This window comes from Schistocerca piceifrons, chromosome 3 (assembly GCF_021461385.2).
Source record: "Schistocerca piceifrons isolate TAMUIC-IGC-003096 chromosome 3, iqSchPice1.1, whole genome shotgun sequence".
Lineage (NCBI taxonomy): Eukaryota > Metazoa > Arthropoda > Insecta > Orthoptera > Acrididae > Schistocerca > Schistocerca piceifrons.
The window spans coordinates 125,226,115-125,249,259 of record NC_060140.1 but is presented as its reverse complement, the minus strand read 5'-3'; the positions used below and the strand labels follow the sequence as shown (position 1 = coordinate 125,249,259).

General features: G+C 39.8%; 1 protein-coding gene across 3 annotated transcripts in view; it reads left to right on the top strand.

Annotated features, from left to right (window-relative positions):
• Nucleotides 1–23,145, top strand: part of LOC124787963 (mismatch repair endonuclease PMS2) — a 157,728-nt gene that overhangs the window by 9,157 nt on the left and 125,426 nt on the right. For all 3 annotated transcript variants that reach the window (XR_007016039.1, XM_047254969.1, XM_047254970.1), the window contains exons 3-4: nucleotides 16,872–17,077; nucleotides 17,217–17,356. Coding sequence is in view for 2 of the 3 variants with exons in the window: in XM_047254969.1 (XP_047110925.1) it covers nucleotides 16,872–17,077; nucleotides 17,217–17,356 (346 nt within the window). In the remaining variant the exon portion in view is untranslated. The remainder of the gene's footprint in view (nucleotides 1–16,871; nucleotides 17,078–17,216; nucleotides 17,357–23,145) is intronic.

Below are 23,145 nucleotides of genomic sequence, written 5' to 3'. Positions count from 1 at the left end.
GTCAGATGACAGAGATGTAACACCTCTGCCTCCCTGTAATCGGTGTGTAAGGCAGGAAGTGTCCCTGTCGGAATCATTACCACCGTAAAGGAGATGATAGATGTGGATAGGTGATCCACCTAATGGTTTGCTGTTGATCTCTGTGTCTGGTGTCACTGTGTCCTCTGCTTGTGATGGGAGCATGGTGCTAATGCTGGAGTTGACTGGAGCTGCTGATCCAGTCTCTGTGCCCCTGCTGGAAGTGAGCAGTGCTGGAGGAGGGAAAGGGTCCAATTTCACAATGAATCAGCTCCAGTAGCACTTAAGCTTGTGACTGTGGCTTTAATGGATGTCTGAAGTTGTATTCAGCTGGCCCTGGGGATAGTGGTGGTTGACCTGAGGTAGAAGCTGCTAAGTGTGGGTGCAGCTTGTTGGCGTGTTCTACTAGCAGGCAATGTGCAATGTTTGGACTGGTGTAAGTGTGTTGTAGGCCCCAGGAGGCCTCAGAGGGTTCACTGTCAATGGCCTTGCATCAGTTCTGCCCAAGTTCATCCCTGTGTCAGTGTGGTCCTGTAGGAGAGCAACAGCTGGGTCAGGACCTTGGTCTTGCGTGTTACTGATGGCATCTTCTGCAACTGCACCTTAAAGGTGTAGACAAACTATCTGGCTTCACCATTGGAGGCTTGGTGGACTGCCACTGTTGTCTGGTGCATTATGCTGTTCGAAGAGCAGATATCCTTAAACCTAATGGATGAAAATTGAGGGCCAGTGTCGGTAAAAATTATTTCTGGGCCCCCCCTTGAGGTCAGAAATATTCTGCAAGGTGCTTATTGTCTCCCTTGCTTTGGGATTTGATATTCAGACTATGTAAAGAAACTTGGAAAATTAATCTGTGACAATGAGCCACATATCTCTGAGGAAAGGGCCAGTGATGTCCACATGGAGGCACTGCCAAGGCTGCTGCAACCTAGGCCAGGTTTGGAACCCTTGAGGTGCTTCTGACTGGCTCGATGTCAGCTCTCACAGAGCAAGCTGTGCTCTCGATGTCCTACTTGTTGTTGGGCCTTAGGAATGCCAGTTTATGAGTGTCCTCATGTGTCTTATCTCCCAGTGGTCAGTGTGTAGTATGTTTACTTCTCACTGACACAGAGGCAGTGGGATGAGCACCTTGCAGCTGTTGTCATCTGATTTCAGCATCAGTACTCCTTGCACCTTGTGGATCATGTCTTATAGGGAAAGGTCTGTACAGATTTCTGGGAGAGAGTGGTGTGGGCAGTGGACAAACTTATTAAATGTATTTCATAATGTGTTTGAGGATAAGATCCTCAGCTGTAAATTCAAATGTGGGATCTGGTCCCATAATAGTCTGGAAAGGGCATCTGCATTAGCATGTTGTGCTCTTGGCTGACAATGAATTAAGTAATTGTAATTGCTGAGGAAGAGGTCCCAGAGTTGCAGGCGTTGCGTGGTTTTTGTGAAAGGCAGTTCTTAGGATTGAACAAGGAAATTAATGGCTTATGGTCTGCTATGAGGTAAAATACTGTGCCATAAAGAAATGTATGGAATTTTCAGATACCAAATATTATAGCTAGTGTGCTGCTTTTTTTTTTTTTTTTTTTTTTTCTATGAGCGATTGATCCGGGGTAATGTAGTCATTTTGGATGTGTGTGCAATGGGTTGTTCATGCCTATAATCACTGTGTGAAAAAACTATGGCTCTGATGCCATGTTGCGAAACAGCAGTGGCCAAAATAAGGCATTTTGAGGGGACATGCGTCACCTGACGAGGAACAAACTGTAGATAATGTTTTAGCTTGTGAAAAGCCTCCTGGCACTGATACGTCCATTCATATTTTTCACTGTTCTTGTGTGGATTCTTAAGGAGTTTTCTGATCTGGACAGCACTTGCTATAACTTTGGCATGATAATTTATTGTATTTTGATGAGAAAAGACTGAAGGCATTTTAACTTTGAAAGAACTCATTATTATTATTATTATTATTATTATTATTCTGGCTTCCACATGTTGCTGAGTAGGTTGAAATCCTTTACAACTCTATAAGTGGCATAATTACTCTTCTTGCTGTTCAAAGAATTCACACCTGTTTAGGTTGTACTTTATTCCATTTTGTTGTAATGTCTGGAACAGTAGATGTAAATTCACAAGATGTTGCTATCTTGTAATGCCTCTTACTAATACATCATCCAAATAATTGATTGGGTTTGGAATGTCGTATATCAACTGCTCCAAAAATTGTTAGAAAATTACTGGCACACTAGCAATTCTGAAAAGTGATTTATTGTTTCTGTAGAATTCAAGTGGAATGTTGATGACCATGAAATGGTGAGACTGTTTGTTTAGTGGCAATTGTAAATAAGCTTTGGATAGATCAGTTTTGAGAAGTATTATCCATCTGACAGTCTTGATATGAGCTCTTACGACCTTTGAATGAGATACACATCAATCTCTAATTGTGCCATTATAATTAATTTAAAGTCCCTACAGACATCTAGTGAGCCATATGGTTTTTGTAAAATTGCCAGTGGTGTTGCCCATTAATTAGATGTGACTGGTGTGAGGACATCTTGTTGCACCAGGCAATGTAATATGGACTTGAGGTCATCTCGCTATGCATCTGGCACTGGTCAAGCTCTAAAGTAGTGAGGTACTACAGAAGACTGTAGCTGAAAGTGAGCTGCATAATTATTTGCACACCATAAGTCTGGTGGAAAAAAGTCTGAAAATTCAATGTGTACGTCAGGATCATCAGATGGAACAACTGCTGATACAATGTTGATGCCCACTGCTATTTTAAAACCAAAAGCAAAAGTTCTTTGTGCCTGATGTGATGGTACAATTAAGGAAACAATTGGATGGGTGACTTCGTACAATGCTGTTACTATGCCTGTATTGTGCAATATTGAGAGGTGCTTGGTGTGGGATTTTAATCTTTGTGATGTTGGCTGAGGAGACGAAGAACCAGTGTGAGCATAGTTTTCTTCATTTATAATAGAAACATGCGAACAGGTATTAACAAGAAATTTTATTGATTGGTTGTTGGTCATTAGTGGGAGAAAAAACTTTTGTGGTTGCTCTGTGAAAGGGTTCAGCTGTAATGTGTTCATGCTGCTGTGGTTTTGTCATTGCATTGCAGTGCCACCTTCGCAAACTTCTGCCACATGCCCGTTACATCACTGTACATGGCACATTTCCCTACTAGGACTCTGAGTGTGGATACATATAGCAGAACAATTCGAGCACCCTGACACTGCTTCCTGTCATTGGTATTGTGAGGGTGGGTGTAGAGGGACTGCAGTGAGATTGCGGGTCAAATATGTGCTGCTGTGGGCTTGTTTGGGCTTTGTCCCTAAATCAGAATTAAGCTGCACTGTGTTAAATATTTTAAATGGTTTTTACAGGGGATAATGCTGCTTTTGTCAACTTGGTACTGTGCTGCATTTGAGCTTTCAACAGTTTTTGCTGTTGTTAACACTCCTTCGAGAGTAAGATTTCTTAATTTCAGTGTCTGTGCACAAACTATTTTTTCACATGCATACAGAATTATGACACTACGCACCAATAATTCAGTGTAGGATTGTTTGGCATTTTCATTTTTAACAAAAACTGATGCTTACAAGTCAGCCCTTTGACATCAGCTGCCCATGCTGGATATGACTAATGTTACTGCTTGTTGTTGTGGTCTTCAGTCCTGAGACTGGTTTGATGCAGCTCTCCATGCTACTTTATCCTGTGCAAGATTCTTCATCTCCCAGTACCTACTGCAACCTACATCCTTCTGTATCTGTTTAGTGTATTCATCTCTTGGTCTCCCTCTACGATTTTTACCCTCCACGCTGCCCTCCAATACTAAATTGGTGATCCCTTGATGCCTCAGAACATGTCCTACCAACCGATCCCTTCTTCTGGTCAAGTTGTGCCACAAACTTCTCTTCTCCCCAATTCTATTCAGTACTTCCTCATTAGTTATATGATCTACCCATCTAATCTTCAGCATTCTTCTATAGCACCACATTTCGAAAGCTTCTATTCTCTTCTTGTCCAAACTATTTATCGTCCATGTTTCACTTCCATACATGGTTACACTCCATACAAATACTCTCAGAAACGACTTCCTGACACTTAAATCAATACTCGATGTTAACAAATTTCTCTTCTTCAGAAATGCTTTCCTTGCCATTGCCAGTCTACATTGTATATCGTCTCTACTTCGACCATCATCAGTTATTTTGCTCCCCAAGTAGCAAAACTCCTTGACTACTTTAAGCGTCTCATTTCCTAATCTAATACCCTCAGCATCACCCGACTTAATTCAACTAGATTCCATTATCCTTGTTTTGCTTTGTTACTGCTTATGGCAAAGAAAACATATGAGCCTAGCTGCTACAACTTTTGTTTGCTGCTTGTAATGCTTGCAGAGAGAATGATGGATTTAGGCAAACCAAAACTACTCAGTTTAATTTTGAGGACATAATTTCTGAAGAAGAAATAACATTTGGGGGTGAGGAGAAAGCAGAAAAGTGACATTGGTTATGCTACTCTGCTGACACTTGTGGTATAAGTCATAGTAATTGTCTTCTGAATGAAATTGTGCAAATGGTGGCAGCAGACACTGTTCTAGTTGGTGAGTTGATGTGGTGTAAATTGTTGCTACTGTTAAAGAATTTTTTGTCTTCTGCTGGTGCTGCATTTGATGTTGCAGCTGTTGCTTTTGTAGTTCTGCTTCTTGTATCTGCTGTTGCATTTGAAGTTGCAGCTGTTGCTGTTACAATTTTATGAATTCTGAATCCATGGTCACTTAGCTTGGTCTGTTGTCCTCACATGCACACGAAGTTAAGGGTCCTCATCACCATTATTACATCTACTACCATTCAACACACTTTATTACACAGAAAATATGGACACATGGCAATGACTTGATAATTTACAATTTCTGTCCACACCAGGTCATAGTAAATTGTAGGACACACCAAGAGAACAATCCAGATAATCCGAGGTCTAGCAGATTTGTCAATAACGTGTAGAACAGCAGTTCAAAATGTAGTCTAGTTGAAATGCAATAAACAGCCAATTCATGGAAGTATGGTGTAAGTGAGGTAAAGACTTAAGCACAGCATGATTTGAAGAGTCTTGCAGCCTGGTAGCTGGGCCATTCCTGTGGCTTGACATCAGCATGGGACTTGGCTGGTGCCTTTCACCAGCAACTGGAAGAGTTATTGATAGAGGACATGTCAGGATACTGACATTTCTGCTGGGTCACAGAGATGTAGCAGTATTGTTCTCATCACAAAATTTTAAAACAAATGTAGTATTCTGTGATTAAAATATCAAAATGTCAATAATGGAATTGGTCAATTCATATAAATAACTGTGTGGAACAATTCACAGGAATATGAAACTGAACATTAATATAGTCTCAATCTTAGGCAAAGTAGGTGACAGATCTCAGTTCATTGGTAGGTTTCTAGGAAAATGCAGTCAGTTAACAATGGAGATTGTTTGCAAAACACATGCGGTTACACCTCATTGAATATATCTGAAGTACGTAGGGCTCATACCAAATATACCAACAGAGCTGGGTATCATAAATGGTCACAGGTTTGTTTGACCCACAAAAGAGCATTGTGGAGGTGCTGAAAAGAATTGAAATTACATGTGCTTGGAGATGGTCTCAAACTATTCTGGGAAAGCGTACTTACAACATTTCAAGAGCTAACTTTAGGTGAGGAATCTAGGAATATACTACAACCCCCACAAGTACTTTGCATGACTGTGAAGATAAGATTAGACTAAGGTAAAAGTATTTGAGCTATTTTTCATAGTATTATATTTGTTGGCTTTGACAGCTCACAATCAGACTGTCACATTTCAAACTAATCTAAACTTTGAACCACACTACAAACCTGTCTGTGGCCATAGTCTTCATACCAACAAGTAGTAAAAAATTTCGAATAAGTTAAGGAAAACTGTTGCATTGCCAATTAATTTGCCTTATGGTGTATGTACACTAGCAAATAAACTTTCACAATTCATTAACAGAAGCTACCTCTGCAAGTTCTTTGATGTACATCACTCCTAAGAAGTCAACTTCCATAGGTTTTGTCAAGTTGCAGAAATAGTTTCCGCAAGTTAGTGAGAACAGGTTCTTTCATCTTGCTGCAAGTACTTGCCAGTCTCTGTATGTTTTTCTCAGAGTTCCAGATGTTTTATACATTCAGTACCAGTATGAAAATGTCAGTATTGAAAAGGAAAATGGCACAAAGACAGGAGACCCCCCCCCCAAAAGAAGGAATGTAAAATTGGACCCTAAAACATAATTGGCCTTTGCCACCCAAGGAAGTATAAAATGAATATACAGATTTAGCTGATTTTAAATGGTAGTTTAACATTTCCAGTGGCACAGACATGTTCTCTGCATTCCGTGCTGACGGAGGCTTTTGTTATGGCTGTACTGCATGGCAAATGCTGGTGCCTGCACTGATGATATGAAATAGTTACCACTCGATCTTTCTCTAACTGTTTGATGAAAAAATGTGGTTTTTGAACATCTTACAGTCTGATAGCTTCACTCGATAAAGAACTGAATTACTTTATGTTATCCATCATATGTGCTGTGCTGCATCAGATTGAGTAAAACATTGCACACAATTTTAAAAAGTTTGCAGGCATAGAAACACCTTGCTTAAACTTAACGTATGGTTGATTTTAGCTCAGGTGTTGCAGGGAATGAAGTGTAGGTAAGATATCAGAATTTCATTTAAAATTGAGAGCAGAACTATAGCTTGTTTTGTTCTCAATGTATCGAGTTTTATATTTGATGGATGGTGACGCGCAATGTGCCTATTCATGCCCTTGCACGTTTTGAATCATGGGATCATAACAATCATCGTACCTCATAAACTATTCAAGATATTGAAACAAGTTTTTTTTGCAAATGATAGCACACAGTGAGGCACATTGATGTATGTTTCATATGTGAAACTTTTTTATTCGCCTAGATATTAAAGTAACTCATTCACAGCAATGAGAGGTCAGTGGCTCAGGACAATACGGATATCTATAGCACTGTAGGAAAATCGAAGTGGTGTTGTGCCTATTGTAGGCTTTGTACCATTTCCTTTAGGTTTGTTCAGAGGAAGGAAACTAGTAGGTTTAATTAGATTCTTGGGGCTGCTCAAGCTTTTCCATGATGCCATAACATAATCAAGCCATAGGTACAATAGTCCAAAATATGATTTGCTCTATTGTATTTTAATTGCTTCCAGCATAACATCTCTTGCTGGAACAATAGGCTCCATGAATGTTTTTAGCATTTGTTGTTGTTGTTGTGGTCTTCAGTCCTGAGACTGGTTTGATGCAGCTCTCCATGCTACTCTATCCTGTGCAAGATTTTTCATCTCCCAGTACTTACTGCAACCTACATCCTTCTGAATCTGCTTAGTGTATTCATCTCTTGGTCTCCCCCTACGATTTTTACCCTCCACGCTGCCCTCCAATACTAAATTGGTGATCCCTTGATGCCTCAGAACATGTCCTACCAGCCGATCCCTTCTTCTGGTCAAGTTGTGCCACAAACTTCTCTTCTCCCCAATCCTATTCAATACTTCCTCATTAGTTATGTGATCTACCCATCTAATCTTCAGCATTCTTCTGTAGCACCACATTTCGAAAGCTTCTATTCTCTTCTTGTCCAAACTATTTATCGTCCATGTTTCACTTCCATACATGGCTACACTCCATACGAATACTTTCAGAAATGACTTCCTGACACTTAAATCAATACTGGATGTTAACAAATTTCTTTTCTTCAGAAACGCTTTCCTCGCCATTGCCAGCCTACATTTTATATCCTCTCTACTTCGACCATCATCAGTTATTTTGCTCCCCAAATAGCAAAACTCCTTGACTACTTTAAGCGTCTCATTTCCTAATCTAATTCCCTCAGCATCACCCGACTTAATTAGACTACATTCCATTATCCTTGTTTTGCTTTTGTTGATGTTCATCTTATATCCTCCTTTCAAGACACTGTCCATTCCATTCAACTGCTCTTCCAAGTCCTTTGCTGTCTCTGACAGAATTACAATGTCATCGGCGAACCTCAAAGTTTTTATTTCTTCTCCATGAATTTTAATACCCACTCCGAATTTTTCTTTTGTTTCCTTTACTGCTTGCTCAATATACAGATTGAACAACATCGGGGACCGGCTACAACCCTGTCTTACTCCCTTCCCAACCACTGCTTCCCTTTCATGTCCCTCGACTCTTATAACTGCCATCTGGTTTCTGTACAAATTGTAAATAGCCTTTCGCTCCCTGTATTTTACCCCTGCCACCTTTAGAATTTGAAAGAGAGTATTCCAGTCAACATTGTCAAAAGCTTTCTCTAAGTCTACAAATGCTAGAAACGTAGGTTTGCCTTTCCTTAATCTTTCTTCTAAGATAAGTCGTAAGGTCAGTATTGCCTCACGTGTTCCAGTGTTTCTACGGAATCCAAACTGATCTTCCCCGAGGTTGGCTTCTACTAGTTTTTCCATTCGTCTGTAAAGAATTCGTGTTAGTATTTTGCAGCTGTGACTTATTAAGCTGATAGTTCGGTAATTTTCACATCTGTCAACACCTGCTCTCTTTGGGATTGGAATTATTATATTCTTCTTGAAGTCTGAGGGTATTTCGCCTGTTTCATACATCTTGCTCACCAGATGGTAGAGTTTTGTCAGGACTGGCTCTCCCACGGCCGTCAATAGTTCCAATGGAATATTGTCTACTCCGGGGGCCTTGTTTCAACTCAGGTCTTTCAGTGCTCTGTCAAACTCTTCACGCAGTATCGTATCTCCCATTTCATCTTCATCTACATCCTCTTCCATTTCCATAATCTTGTGCTCAAGTACATCGCCCTTGTATAGACCCTCTATATACTCCTTCCACCTTTCTGCTTTCCCTTCTTTGCTTAGAACTGGGTTTCCATCTGAGCTCTTGATATTCATACAAGTCGTTCTCTTATCTCCAAAGGTCTCTTTAATTTTCCTGTAGGCGGTATCTATCTTACCCCTATTGAGATAGGCCTCTACATCCTTACATTTGTCCCCTAGCCATCCCTGCTTAGCCATTTTGCACTTCCTGTCGATATCATTTTTGAGACGTTTGTATTCCTTTTTGCCTGCTTCATTTACTGCATTTTTATATTTTCTCCTTTCATCAATTAAATTCAATATTTCTTCTGTTACCCAAGGATTTCTACTAGCCCTCGTCTTTTTACCTACTTGATCCTCTGCTGCCTTCACTACTTCATCCCTCAAAGCTACCCATTCTTCTTCTACTTTATTTATTTCCCCCATTCCTGTCAATTGCTCCCTTATGCTCTCCCTGAATCTCTGTACAACCTCTGGTTCTTTTAGTTTATCCAGGTCCCATCTCCTTAAATTCCCACCTTTTTGCAGTTTCTTCAGTTTTAATCTACAGGTCATAACCAATAGATTGTGGTCAGAGTCCACATCTGCCCCTGGAAATGTCTTACAATTTAAAACCTGGTTCCTAAATCTCTGTCTTACCATTATGTAATCTATCTGATACCTTTTAGTATCTCCAGGGTTCTTCCATGTATACAACCTTCTTTCATGATTCTTAAACCAAGTGTTAGTTATGATTATGTTGTGCTCTGTGCAAAATTCTACCAGGCGGCTTCCTCTTTCATTTCTGTCCCCCAATCCATATTCACCTACTATGTTTCCTTCTCTCCCTTTTCCTACACTCGAATTCCAGTCACCCATGACTATTAAATTTTCGTCTCCCTTCACAATCTGAATAATTTCTTTTATTTCATCATACATTTCTTCAATTTCTTCGTCATCTGCAGAGCTAGTTGGCATATAAACTTGTACTACTGTAGTAGGTGTGGGCTTCGTATCTATCTTGGCCACAATAATGCATTCACTATGCCGTTTGTAGTAGCTTACCCGCATTCCTATTTTCCTATTCATTATTAAACCTACTCCTGCATTACCCCTATTTGATTTTGTGTTTATAACCCTGTAATCACCTGACCAGAAGTCTTGTTCCTCCTGCCACCGAACTTCACTAATTCCCACTATATCTAACTTCAACCTATCCATTTCCCTTTTTAAATTTTCTAACCTACCTGCCCGATTAAGGGATCTGACATTCCACGCTCCGATCCGTAGAACGCCAGTTTTCTTTCTCCTGATAACGACATCCTCTTGAGTAGTCCCCGCCCAGAGATCCGAATGGGGGACTATTTTACCTCCGGAATATTTTACCCAAGAGGATGCCATCATCATGTAATCATACAGTAAAGCTGCATGCCCTTGGGAAAAATTACGGCTGTAGTTTCCCCTTGCTTTCAGCCGTTCGCAGTACCAGCACAGCAAGGCCGTTTTGGTTATTGTTACAAGGCCAGATCAGTCAATCATCCAGACTGTTGCCCTTGCAACTACTGAAAAGGCTGCTGCCCCTCTTCAGGAACCACACGTTTGTCTGGCCTCTCAACAGATACCCCTCCGTTGTGGTTGCACCTATGGTACAGCTATCTGTATCGCTGAGGCACGCAAGCCTCCCCACCAACGGCAAGGTCCATGGTTCATGGGGGGGGTTTTTAGCATTTACAGACATTAATTGTTTCACAAAGAATGTGCAAACATAACAAAGCTCCACTTTGTGTACTAAAAGCAAAGTACCTCAATTGTTAAGTCCATCTTTTGTGCACAAAGAGCCAAGTAATGAGGATTGTGTCAAGTGTCATACCACGTAGATGACTTCATGTACTATAGAATGTAACTGGAAATGTTAGGTTCTTAATTCACTCAGTTTGATTCTGATGCTGCAGTGGTTTGTTAATTGTAGTTTGCATGACTGCTGGTTTATCTCCTTCATTGTCTGCTGTTCATATGAGCAGTATGTCACACTTCTCCTAAACAGGGTGGCACATAGGTTGAGGCACTCAAATATATTCAACAGGAGCAAAACTCAAATCCTTGTGTGGCTACTCGGATCCAGGCTTTCTGCAGTTTCTTTGAATGTCTAAATGCTGATGCTGGAATGGTTCCTCTGGCAATGCTGTGGTCAGTTTCCTTCCCAATTACTTTTTGATCTGAGCTTGTGCTCTGTTGTGTGATGAGCTTGTCATTTATGGGATGTTTAAACACTAATGTTCTTCCCTTCCAAATGACACTGAAGTTCAAACTTACCATTTTCTGTGAGAGCTGGTCTCGGGTCACAATTCTTCTTCCACCAAGTGATCATAATTGTGTGCATACATAAATTGTGTGATGTCCCTTCACATCCAGTGTCACATCGCTGTCTGTGTCATCATTGTTCCAGAACTGGCAGCTGCCGCAGCATTATCCTTCCTGCATTGGTATGAAATGTAGACAAGCATATTGCCATCCTATGATGCATCGCTCTTAACAAACCTCTGTAATGGCATTATACCTTCTACAAGTGTGGACCACCAATTTTGCAGAAAACTGTACGAAAATTTTATGGAAGAATATCACATCCCTTGGTGTGTTTTTGTCAGTAGGTGGTTGTGTGTAATTTAAATATTACAGGATCAGGAGCTGACCTAATGTTGAAATGTATAAGTTGGTGCTAGCAATTGGTTCTCATTTGAAGATGAACTTTTTGTAAGGTTTCATACAGTTTCTTTCTAAATTCTGTTCCAGTTGCCATAGTGAGTGTCTGTATCTTGTGTTTAGTAGCTGTTTAAACTGTTAAACAATTAGCTTCTGATTGGACCTGAGTTAAAATGAGACTGCTTGGACTTGTGCACATCATCTGTAGCCTGCACTCCCCTCTGTCACGCGTGTGTTCGGTAAAGCAAAATCACGGTTTTTGTCCAATTCTTGCAGAGAAGTACAGAGGTTTCACCTAGACTTAACTCATTTAGCCAGAATTATGGACACTGTTATTTCAGTTGCATCATCATTTGTGATATTATGAGAACACTCGCTCATAGTACCAATATGTTGTAGTTTTTTATTTCAGAATAGGAGGTTCTTAAACAGTGTTGAAATAAGAACTTCACATTAGTTACAATGTGAAATTGAACAGTGCTAAAATAAGAACTTCACATTAGTTACAACGTGAAATTGAACAGTGCTAAAATATTGTGATTATTTATGTAGAGAAACATTAGAGCTCATCACTGTGTTGATTTTGAGGACCCCCTCAAAACTTAAGACTTCATGGTATGAAGGGCTCATGTTTCTCGTATAGGTATTAGGATAACAACAAGTTTCACCTCTGTGCCTGTCATTGCCTAATAGATCTTCATTTTGTGAAATTCTTGTGCAGTGCAGGAACAGATGATGTTGTGCTAATGGCTTCAGGTCTTTCATTACGTTATTTGGTAAAACATAAACGCAATGCTTATTGCAGTGGATATAGAAATCTTCCCAATTGTAGTATAGTTCATTTAAGAGTACTGATAAACTCTGTAACCTATGCATGTATGCATGCTGCGGATAAGTCTGATGGTATTTCGCATGCCTGTGAGGATGATGTCCTCACCCTGATTTACAAGGGAAAGCCAGAAAGTAGACACAATTTTGCAATTTCTCACCACAGGTCTTTGTAACACTGCTAGAATCCAGGGTTGAAGTATTGTTGTGTGCAATAATTCTATATAATGTGTCACTCTTAGTCCTGCGTCAGTCATTGTATTCTTGCAGACCGTGAAACATGGCAGTTCCATTGTTGATCTCCACCAAGGAGGAAATGAGGGTAACCATTCGCTTTTTGGTTGCGGAAAGTGTTAAAACTGTGGAAATTATTCATCAAATGCGGGTGCAGTATGATGACAGCTGTTTATCATGAAGCAAGATCTGCAAATGGAAGAGTGCTTCAAACAGAGAAGAACTTCTCTATGTGATGAGGAAAGATTGGGCAGGCCAGCTTGGGACAATTTGGAAGTCATTGGAAGTATGTTGAAGGGATGAATCACAGTGACAAAGTTGCCAGTACTTCACATATCAGTCATGGTCCAGTGTATTCCGTCTTAGGCAACAGACTAAATTTTTGGGAAGTGCGTGAAAGAGGGGTACTGAAAGAATTGTCGGCACAGTGTAGGGCGCAAAGGATGGATATCTCTCATAAACATTTGGTCCATTATCATCTGGAAGGAGATGGATTTTTTACAACTAATTGTTGCTGTAGATGAAACATGGTGCGCCATCACGAACTGGAAAGTAAGGCTGTGAGCATGGTTTGGAAACACCTATCATCAGCAGAAGTTAAGACATTAAAAGGTCAACCAGCAGCTGTGCTATGCATTATGCTAACACTGTTCTGGGATACGGAAGATGTGGTAGCTGTTCATTTCAGCCCAAGATGTGAACAGTGAGAACTATTGTGATGCGTTGTGTACTAAAGAGAAGCCTGCAGTCGTATCCAAATTGCAGAAAACCATGAAAAGGTGTCATCCTGCAGCAAGATAATGCTTGGCAACATTCAGCAAATGGTAGCCAAAACAATAAAGGAGTTGGGATTTGAATCACTGGTACACCCACCACACAGTTGAGACCTGGCTCCAAGTGATTTCCATATGTGTAGACCATTGAAGGAAGCACTCAGGGGAAGATGATTTGCAACCAATTCAGAAGTCATTGATGTGTAGACAAATTGGTTACAGAGCAACCAAAAAACTTTTTTCCCAACAGAATCAAAAAAACTTGTGAAACGATGGGCAAAGTGTTTTGAAGTGCAGTGAGATTATGTAGAAAAATAATGTATGTTTCAGTTTTCCATCATTAAAATAAATATTTCTTTTCTTAAAAGTACCAGTACTTTTTGACTTCCCCTCGTATATTCCTTGCTGCTCTTTAGTGCTGACATATTTTGCCTGAGAGGTTACATGTTAGTAATTTTATTGCTTATTGACTGATTTCTGAAACTTCTTTGGCTGGAAGATCTCAAACATTCTAGAACCCTTCTCATTATCTACATCTCCCCAACATGTGAGGAGGATGAAGGGCAGTGTTCCTGCTTTTCATTGTTGTCTTACCTAGTTACACTGAGAAAAGCACACAGGGTATCCATAACTTATCTTTAAATTTTGTGTATTTAATAACTTTAAAGCTGTACTAGATAATAACAGCTGGTTTTTGACATGTGACAAGATAACTCATAATGTTTTATTTCGTTATTTGTACATGTCAGTGTGTGCAACCAAAGTGGCATGGTAATGTCTAGTCAGTATTCAATTTCTCTCCATATATGCTTCACAAATTCTGTGGAAACATGTTCAGAGGCATTTTAAATGTTTTCAAATGCCGTAGATCTGTAGTTTAGATTCAGTACATGTTATCCTTTACAAAACCCTCTAGAAAGAAGTATAGTGACCACTTCATCAGAGGATCTCATCCAGTCCACCTATCCAGAAATAGATAAACCAATAGTACAGTTGTGTACAAGTCCACAGTACACATTGTCTCTGGGACTCTCTCTTTCCTTTTCAGGGATGTAACATGAAGACACACTGATCCCTAAATATGAATGTTCTGATGGTTCAGTTTGCCATACACATGAAAAACTGACTTTTAAGAGAAACATATCATTACAAATAGTTGTTGTTTGCATCCATATTGCTAGCATATCCACTGCAAACTGTTCATGATGAGGCTTGCCCATCAGCTTTAGTACTTGAAGCAGTTGCACCTTGTAGGCATTAAGATTGTAACTTCTTAAGCAAGATTTTCTACACTGTTTCTCATGGCATTCCCAACTCTATGGCTGCCATACACACTGATTTTATTGCACTCTTTATAAATACCTGCTCTATCTTGTCCATGATGGCATTTGAAACAGGTGGATGATCCATGCCCTGTTTATGGAGAACACATCCTGTTTCCATAAATGCTGTTACATTTACATCTACTTCTACATGACTTCTCTGCAATTCACAGTGCCTGGCACCTTCAAACTATTTCTGACCTTCAGACTATTTCTGACTAACAGCCCATCGGAAAAATGTACACTTAAATCTTTCTGTACAAGCTCTGATTTATTTTTTTACAATGATAATTTCTCCCTTTGTCAGTTGGTGACACAATATTTTTGCATTCGGAGGAGAAAGTGACTGAAATTTCATGAAATGTTCTGGTTGGAACAGAAAATGCTGCTGTTGTACTAATTGCCTCCCAACTCGCTTATCATATCTGAAATGCTATCTCCTATTTCTCAATAATGCAGAATGAGCTGCCCTCCTTTTGACTTTTTCACTGTCCGGCATCAGTCCTATCTGGCAAGGACCATATACAGCACAGCAATACTCCAGCAGAGGATGGACAAAAATTGTTTTGGCAGTCTCTTTAGTAGATCTGTTGCAACTTCTAAGTGTTCTACCCGTAAAACACAGTCTTTGATTTGCTTTCTCCCACAATAATATCTGTGTCAGTGTTACAATTTAAGTTGTTCGTAATTGTAATTCCTAGACATTTAGTTGGATTGACAGCCTTTAGATTTGGTGATTTATCATGGAACTGAAATTTAAAGGATTTCTTTTCTTTCTCTTGTGGATGACCTCACACTTTTCTTTGTTCAGAGACAATTACCACATTTCACACCATACAGACATAGTGTCTAAATCGTTTTGCCATTGGTTTTGATCTTTTGATAGCTTTCTAGCTGGTAAATGGCAACATCACTGCAAACAACCTAAGAGGGCTGCTCAGATTGTCTTCTAAATAATTTACACAGATTATGAACAGCAGAATGCCTATAACACTTCCTTGGGGAATGTCAGATATCACATCTGTTTTGATATATGATTTTCCATCCGTTACTACATAGTGTGATCTTTTCTGGCAGGAAATAACGAATCCAGTTGCACAATTGAAGCAATACTTCATAAGCACCAATTTTGTTAGGACACTCTGTGAGGGACAGAGTTCAAAGCCTTCTGGAAACCTAGAAATGTGGTATCACTTTGAAATCACCTGTTGATAGCACTCGTTACATTGTGTCAATAAACAGCTAGTTGTGTTTCACAAGAACAATATTTTCTGAATTCGTGCTGACTGTGTGTCGATCGACTTTTTTCTTTGAGGTATTTCATAAAGTCTGAACACAGTATACATTTCAGAATCCTACTGCAAATCGCTGTCAGTGATATGGGGGTGTTGTTCATTTAATTACTTTTTGTTTTCTTTCTTGAGTATTGGTATGACCTGTGTAACTTTCCATTCTTTTGGTACAGATCTTTCATCGAGTGAGTGGTTGTATATGTTTGCGAAGTATGAGGCTATTGTATCAGCATACTCTGAATGGAATATAATTAAGATATTATTTGGGTCAAAAGACTTGCCTTTATTATGAGATTTAAACTTCTTTGCTGCAAGGAGGATATCTACTTCTAAGATACTCATGTTGACACCTGTTCATTTATTCGAATTCTAGAAAGCAAAATAGTTGGCTGCACTTTTGCACTTGGGTATAAGACCTAGTCTCTCTGAACCAGGCTACACACTGAGCATTCTCCTGTGGTGACCACATTTTTTTATCAAATTTGTGCAGTCGGAAAGTATTAAAGTGCTTTATGGAAAGATGCTTGAAATAGACAAGTGTTTCAATAATATCAATCTTCTGATCTAGCCAAGTTATGTCTGTAACTATTAAATTCTTTTCTTTAACACTGCAACACTTTTCCTAGCATGAGTTTTTTCCTCTTTGATTTGGGTTGTAGTTCTGGTTGTAATGTGTGCATCCGCGTGCGCGTGTGTTTTGTGTTCTGAAATGTGGACGAAAATAGCCATGACTAATTTGGGATAAGAAGATTCCATAATGTATTACATCTGTTATGAATGAATTTGTATCATTCTTATATCTGAAATCTGAGTGTGAGCTCTGTTTTTTTGCAGCCCTGAAACACCATACCTCTAAACTAATGGATTACTCAGAATTAAGTTTTGTTGAAACCTTTGGGTTTCGTGGAGAAGCACTGAACTCTTTGTGTGCCCTTGGTGACTTGACAATTTTAACACGTCACAGTAGTGCCAGTTGTGCAACAAGACTGGAATTTGACCATAATGGACACATAACAAAGCAAACACCATGTGCTCGTCAGGTGAGTGATGACAGTTTGTCAGTTGTGGATCGCTATTTAAATTAAGTCTTTCTAGATGGGAACCTCGTTCGTTCTGTATGTGCATGTGCTGTATCTATGATCATGTATTCGTATGAATTGACGTAAATGATTTGTATAGGTAGGGACAACGGTCTGCATCAAGAACCTATTTGTAACATTTCCTGTGAGACATAAGGACTTCCAGCGCAACTTGCGTAAAGAATTCAGCAAAATGGTGCAAATTCTACATGCTTATTGTCTCATCTCCACCGGTGTAAGGTTTGTATGCAGCAAAGCATTTTGTTGTAAGCTTCTTAATATCTTCAGTTTTTTTCCATTTCATTTAAACAATTAGCCCATGTTAAAGTTTTATAACTGCGAGATTCACATTAAAGTTTTAATTTTTTTTTGGCTATGATAGAAATGGTTTTTTGTTGAATTAATCAGTACTGTAGCATTTTAGCATTTCTTATTGTCTGTTACTACCTTAACACCAAGCTTATTTCTAGATTTTGAATTTCAAGAAATGTCAGTGGTTTCAAACTGAAGCACAGAGACTAAGTTGTCAAAGCACGTTTTTCTCTGAAAGTGATTCATTGATGACTGACTGTCTGGGAATTTGAAGTTAGAAGTCTGGGGGCACAAGTTTAGGAGAATTTTTAGGAGATGTGTTATCACCTCTCAATCATCTTCTTGTGCAGTTACTTTTTTCATGTTAATGGGAAGTGGTTGTGTCTGATTGGATTGCAGCCACACATAATGACTTCATCTTCAATTGTGGTTGCAAGGCATGTGAGTTGTTGGCGATAAGTTTCACCAGTTTGGCTTACATTCCTGGAAAGTGGTAAGCAGTGTGTGACACCTGCATCCAACAAGATTTATAGAGCTATCACTAGTTGATGTGCAGAAACGTTTACATTGGTGTTGCTGTGTTGTTAAGGCTCATTCAACCTGTTTTAAATTTATTTTGATGTTATGCCTCCAATTTTTGTTGCTAGCACACTCTTCAGTAATGTTCCTGATCTAAATGATAAACATGGCAATTAAGGAAACTCATGACACGAGGATGTACCTGGATAACAGAGTATCAAGCATGATCAAATTTCCCAACAGCAAATCTGTCCTGAAGTTTTGAATCTCTAATCACAATAAAAATCCCAGATTAGAAGGTGTCTTACACAACTGTTGCAAGCATTACGAAGGTTTATTAACTGGAATCAATTACTATTATACACTGAAGAGCCAAAGAAACTGGTACACCTGCCCAATGTTGTGTAGGGCCCCCACGGGCATGCAGAAGTGCCGCTGCACAATGTGGCATGGACTTGACTAATGCCTGAAGTAGTGCTGGAGGGAACTGACCCCATGAATCCTGCAAGGCTGTCCATAAGAATCCGAGAGGGTGGAGATTTATTCTTAACAGCATGTTTCAAGGCATTCTAGATATGATCAATAATGTTCAGGTCTGGTGAGTTTGGTGGCCAGTGGAAGTGTTTAAACTCAGAAGAGCATTCCTGGAGCCACTCTGTGGCAATTCTGAATGTATGGGGTGTTGCATTGTCCTGCTGGAATTGCCCAAGTCCATGGGAATGCACAATGGACGTGAATGGATGCTTATGTACCTGTCATCTGCCAGAACCATATCAAGATGTATCAGGGGTATCACATCACTCCAACTGCACACACCCCACACCATTACAGAGCCTCCACCAGCTTGAACAGTCCCCTGCTGACATGCAAGGTCCATGGATTCCTGAAGTTGTCTCCGTACCTGTACACGTCCATCTGCTTGATATAATTTGAAATGGGACTCGTCTGAGTGGGCAACATGTTTCCAGTCATCAACCGTGCAATGTCAGTGTTGGTGGGCCCAGACGAGGCTTAAAGCTTTGTGTTGTGCAGTCATCAAGGGTACATGAGTGGGCTTTCAGCTCTGAAAGCCCATATTGATGATATTTTGTTGAATGGTTCAAACACTGACACTTGTAGATGACCCAACAAATAATCTGCAGCAATTTGTGGAAGAGTAGCACTTCAGTCATGCTGAATGATTCTCTTCAGTCGTCCTTGGTCCCATTTTTGCAGGATCTTTTTCCGTCCACAGCAGTGTCGGAGATTTGATGTTTTACCGGATTCCTGATATTAATGGTACACTTGTGAAATGGTCATATGGGAAAATCTCCACTTCATCGCTACCTCGAAGATGCTGTGTCCCATCGCTCATGTGCTGACTATAACACCACATTCAAACTCTCTTAAATCTTGATAACCTGCCATTGTAGCAGCAGTAACCAATCTAACAACTGTGCCAGGCACTTGTTGTCTTATATAGGCCTTGCCAACCACAGCACCGTGTTCTGCCTGTTTACATATCTCTGTATTTGAATATGCATGCCTATACCAGTTTCTTTAGTGCTTAAGTGTATTTGTAATTAGCCCAAAAATGCAAATAAGCTGCTGATGCATGGAATGTAATTAGTACCTTTAGCATTACAAGTGATAAATGCTACAGTAATTTCTCTATTAATCATACCAAGGGTCTCAAAAATGTCCACCTCCCAAGTCTCTCCTTTTCTTTCAAAGTCTTCTTTAATCTAGACCACCCACCTCTTCCATGGATATTCAACAGCTCTTCATCATGACATATTCCATTCCTAGTACTGACGAAGGAATTCGGTTAGGCTGCAACTGTTTCATGTGGCCGTACCACATTGGTCTCAATGCAATCAGCGTTCCCTCCATGATCACTTCCACATGCAGGTACCTCGTTATGTGGTGATCTGATATTATCTACTCTTGTCTTTGTAGAGAAGTGATAAGGAATTTCATTTCAGAACCTTGTAATTGGTTTGTGCATCTTTTGGCTATGACACAGCTCTCCAGACTACATGACATAATGACTAGAAGGAAAGATGGGAAAATGGGCTGTTGAGTTTTTAGAGGGACATCCTTATCCCAGACAAGGCTTCATATTAGATTGAAGAATTTGGATCCTATGATTACTGCCCAGAATCTCAGTTTTGACACTCCTATCACGTACCACAACACTACCAATCTATGTGAAATTATTCACATTCTTAGTCTTGTTCCTTTGCAGAAATAGGTTTCATGGAGCCAGTGTTCTTATTAGCATTGCCACTGTTGTGTTTTTAGTTACATTTAATTAGAATCTTGAAATCTTGGAACATGGTGCTCCATGGATTCAATTTCCTCTGTACCTCTGTTATAGTTTCATTCCATCATTAACATCATCTGCAAATACAAGAACATTTAGGTCTTCTTTTTCTGCTTACTTAGTGTTATTCACTATGGTATCCATGAGTGTGACGAGAGTAATGGGGAAAAAGAAGTGCCCTGTTCCACACTTCTCTTTCATGTAAACATATTTCATCTTCCAGCACCTGTTTATGTTTCCTCACAGTTATCATATAGCATCTGAAATTTTGTAATTAGGGAGTTAGGGACATTATATTTTGCTAAGCAACACATTGTTTTGTACCACGGCACACTGTCATACACTATCTGATCAAAAGTATCTGAACATCTATTAGCGAACACTTTTGCCTTTATGAGAGCTTGAACTCTGCTGGGGACCCTTTCAGTGAGGTGTTGAAATGTCTGTGGAGGAATGGCAGCCCATTCATTCTGAAACCAGAGGAGGTAGGATGTTGGACTCTGGGGTCAAGAGCAAAGTTGACAGTACAGCACATTCTAGTGGGTTCATGTTGGGACTCTGGGCAGGGCAGTCCCTTTTAGGAATGTTACTGACTATGACCTATTGCCTCGCAGATGCTGCTTTGTGACAGGAAACATTGTCATGCTGATGCAAACAGTCATCATATCCGAACTGTCCCTCTGCTGTATGCAGTGCACATTACTGTAAAATATGTTTGTACACTTTCAGTTCTAGCATCTTTGGTAAGCAGAATAAGGGGACCGCACCCTATCCATGAGAAACAACCCCATACTGTGAAATGACAGGTCATACATATACCAGCCATTATGTAAAAACTGTTCAGCCCTTTACATCAACATGACTACCACCAAGTTATCAGTTAGGCTGGATGGGCTTAGGTAGGGGGTGTATACCGGCAACACACAACACCCTGTTTCAGAGCGTGCTCTACAAAATGACAGTTGTGATCTCAGTGCCTGTTACACCACACATGCCATCTGGATTCTTCCCCCAGACACCACTTTCTCCTAACTCCAGAGGTGGGAGCTAGTGCTACAACATGGCCTTGGTTTTGGCCACCCACCTGGCTTTAATTTATCTTAATTTCTTATGTCTCAGCATTTCTTTACAGTAACTGCTACTTTCTTCACTCTGTTTTAGTTTTCTATATCTTTCATTTTCTGACCTGTCTATTTTTCGCTGCACCCTTCCACTTTTATTACATACAATGCACTTAGTTTTCACTCTTATTAACTCATGCACTATGTTCTAGCAGTAATCTTTGTCTTGCATATTACCCAGTTTTACACCTTTAAGCTCTCAGGTTTTCAAATCTCATCTGGTGCAGTCTTCGACAATCAGTCTTTCCTTCTCATCCTGTCCAGTAAGTCTTTCCTGACGCGGAATTCTGGGCGACTTTTCCAAACTCTACCCCTTTTCCCTCACTCCTCTTCCTTCCCCTTCAACCCTTCTGCCAGAAGTAGGAGCCACTGGCTCTGAAAGCTTGCATACGTATAACTTTTTTTATATGTGCGTTCTCATGCTGCCACTTAGTAAGTAGATGTTTAATCCATCCAGTTCCACCATATTGTAGTAAGACCTCCTCCGTACTTCACTGTCAGTGTGATGTATGACCACTGTCCAGCGGCCAGCGGCGTCGCTCTTTTACACCACCTCAAGCATCACTTACTACTGAAATGTGTGGGTTATGAAGTGCTGCTTTTCTTTTTGAGATTCTACATAGTCATTGTGCTAGCCACACTGCTGGAGGCACTTTGGAATTGTCAAGCTATTCCTTGTGCTGATTTCATGCGATTTTTTACAAGCACCCTCCACAATGCATGAAGGTTCCTCTCTGTCAGTACATGAGGTCTGCCACATTCTGTTTTAGCTGTGGTTTTTTCTTCATATTTCCACTTCAGAATCACATAAACAACAGTCAGCTTGGGCAGCTTTAGAATAGTTGAAATGTCTCTGACGGATTTTTTACTCAGGTGACATCCGATTACTAGTTCAAGTTCAAAGGCACTGAGCGCTCCTGATCTTCTGCTATTACTGGTTCTTTACTAACTACACAGTGCTTGTCACCTCCTTTTATACTGGCTGGTCTGCCTCTTGTGACATCCATAGTCAATTTTGTGTTACACAGGGATGGGCAGGTACTTCTGGTCATAATGTACATTGTTGTCACATCAGTTCTTTTCTTTCCCCCCTAATATTTCCCCATTTATTGACTGTAAAAATAAGTTGAACTGTTTTTTTGTTAGTCATAAATACATCCTGTTTTCTTCAAACTGAGTTTCAAGATTAATTCCTAATACGTTTTTCGGAACCAGTTACATGATCTTTGTTCTATGATAATAAAGTGATATCTGTATAGTTGGTAAACTTTTTTCATTTTCCTTTCTGAAATATCTTAATTATAATTTCCCTTGTCCAGTTACTGCATATCCCATTTTCTTTCCAAATCACTCCCAAGAGTCAGGGCAACTGTGGTATTCCATTGATCCCCGCTGCCTTTTTTATATCTGAAGTTGACTGATCATCTTCAGGAGACTTCGCTCCTTTCATTTGTTTCAGAGCATTTTCTTTTTCTGTCCAGTAATTTGCGAGTGCTCTTCATGTAGTTCAGTGACTCTGGGTTCATGGTATTCCTTATTCTCCTCATTCAGTAACTTTGCAAAATAAATCATGTCTTCTCTTATTCTTTCTACGTCTTTGTTGATGATTCCTTCTTCCTTTTATATTGCCTTATCTCTGTGCTTTCTGATTTCATACTATTCATCAAGCCATAAAGTATTTTTTTTTTTTTTATTTTCTCTACTTTTGAAAGTTTCTTAGTGGAAGTATCCCAAATTTTCTCTTTTTATTCTTATGTGTATATTCCTGCTCA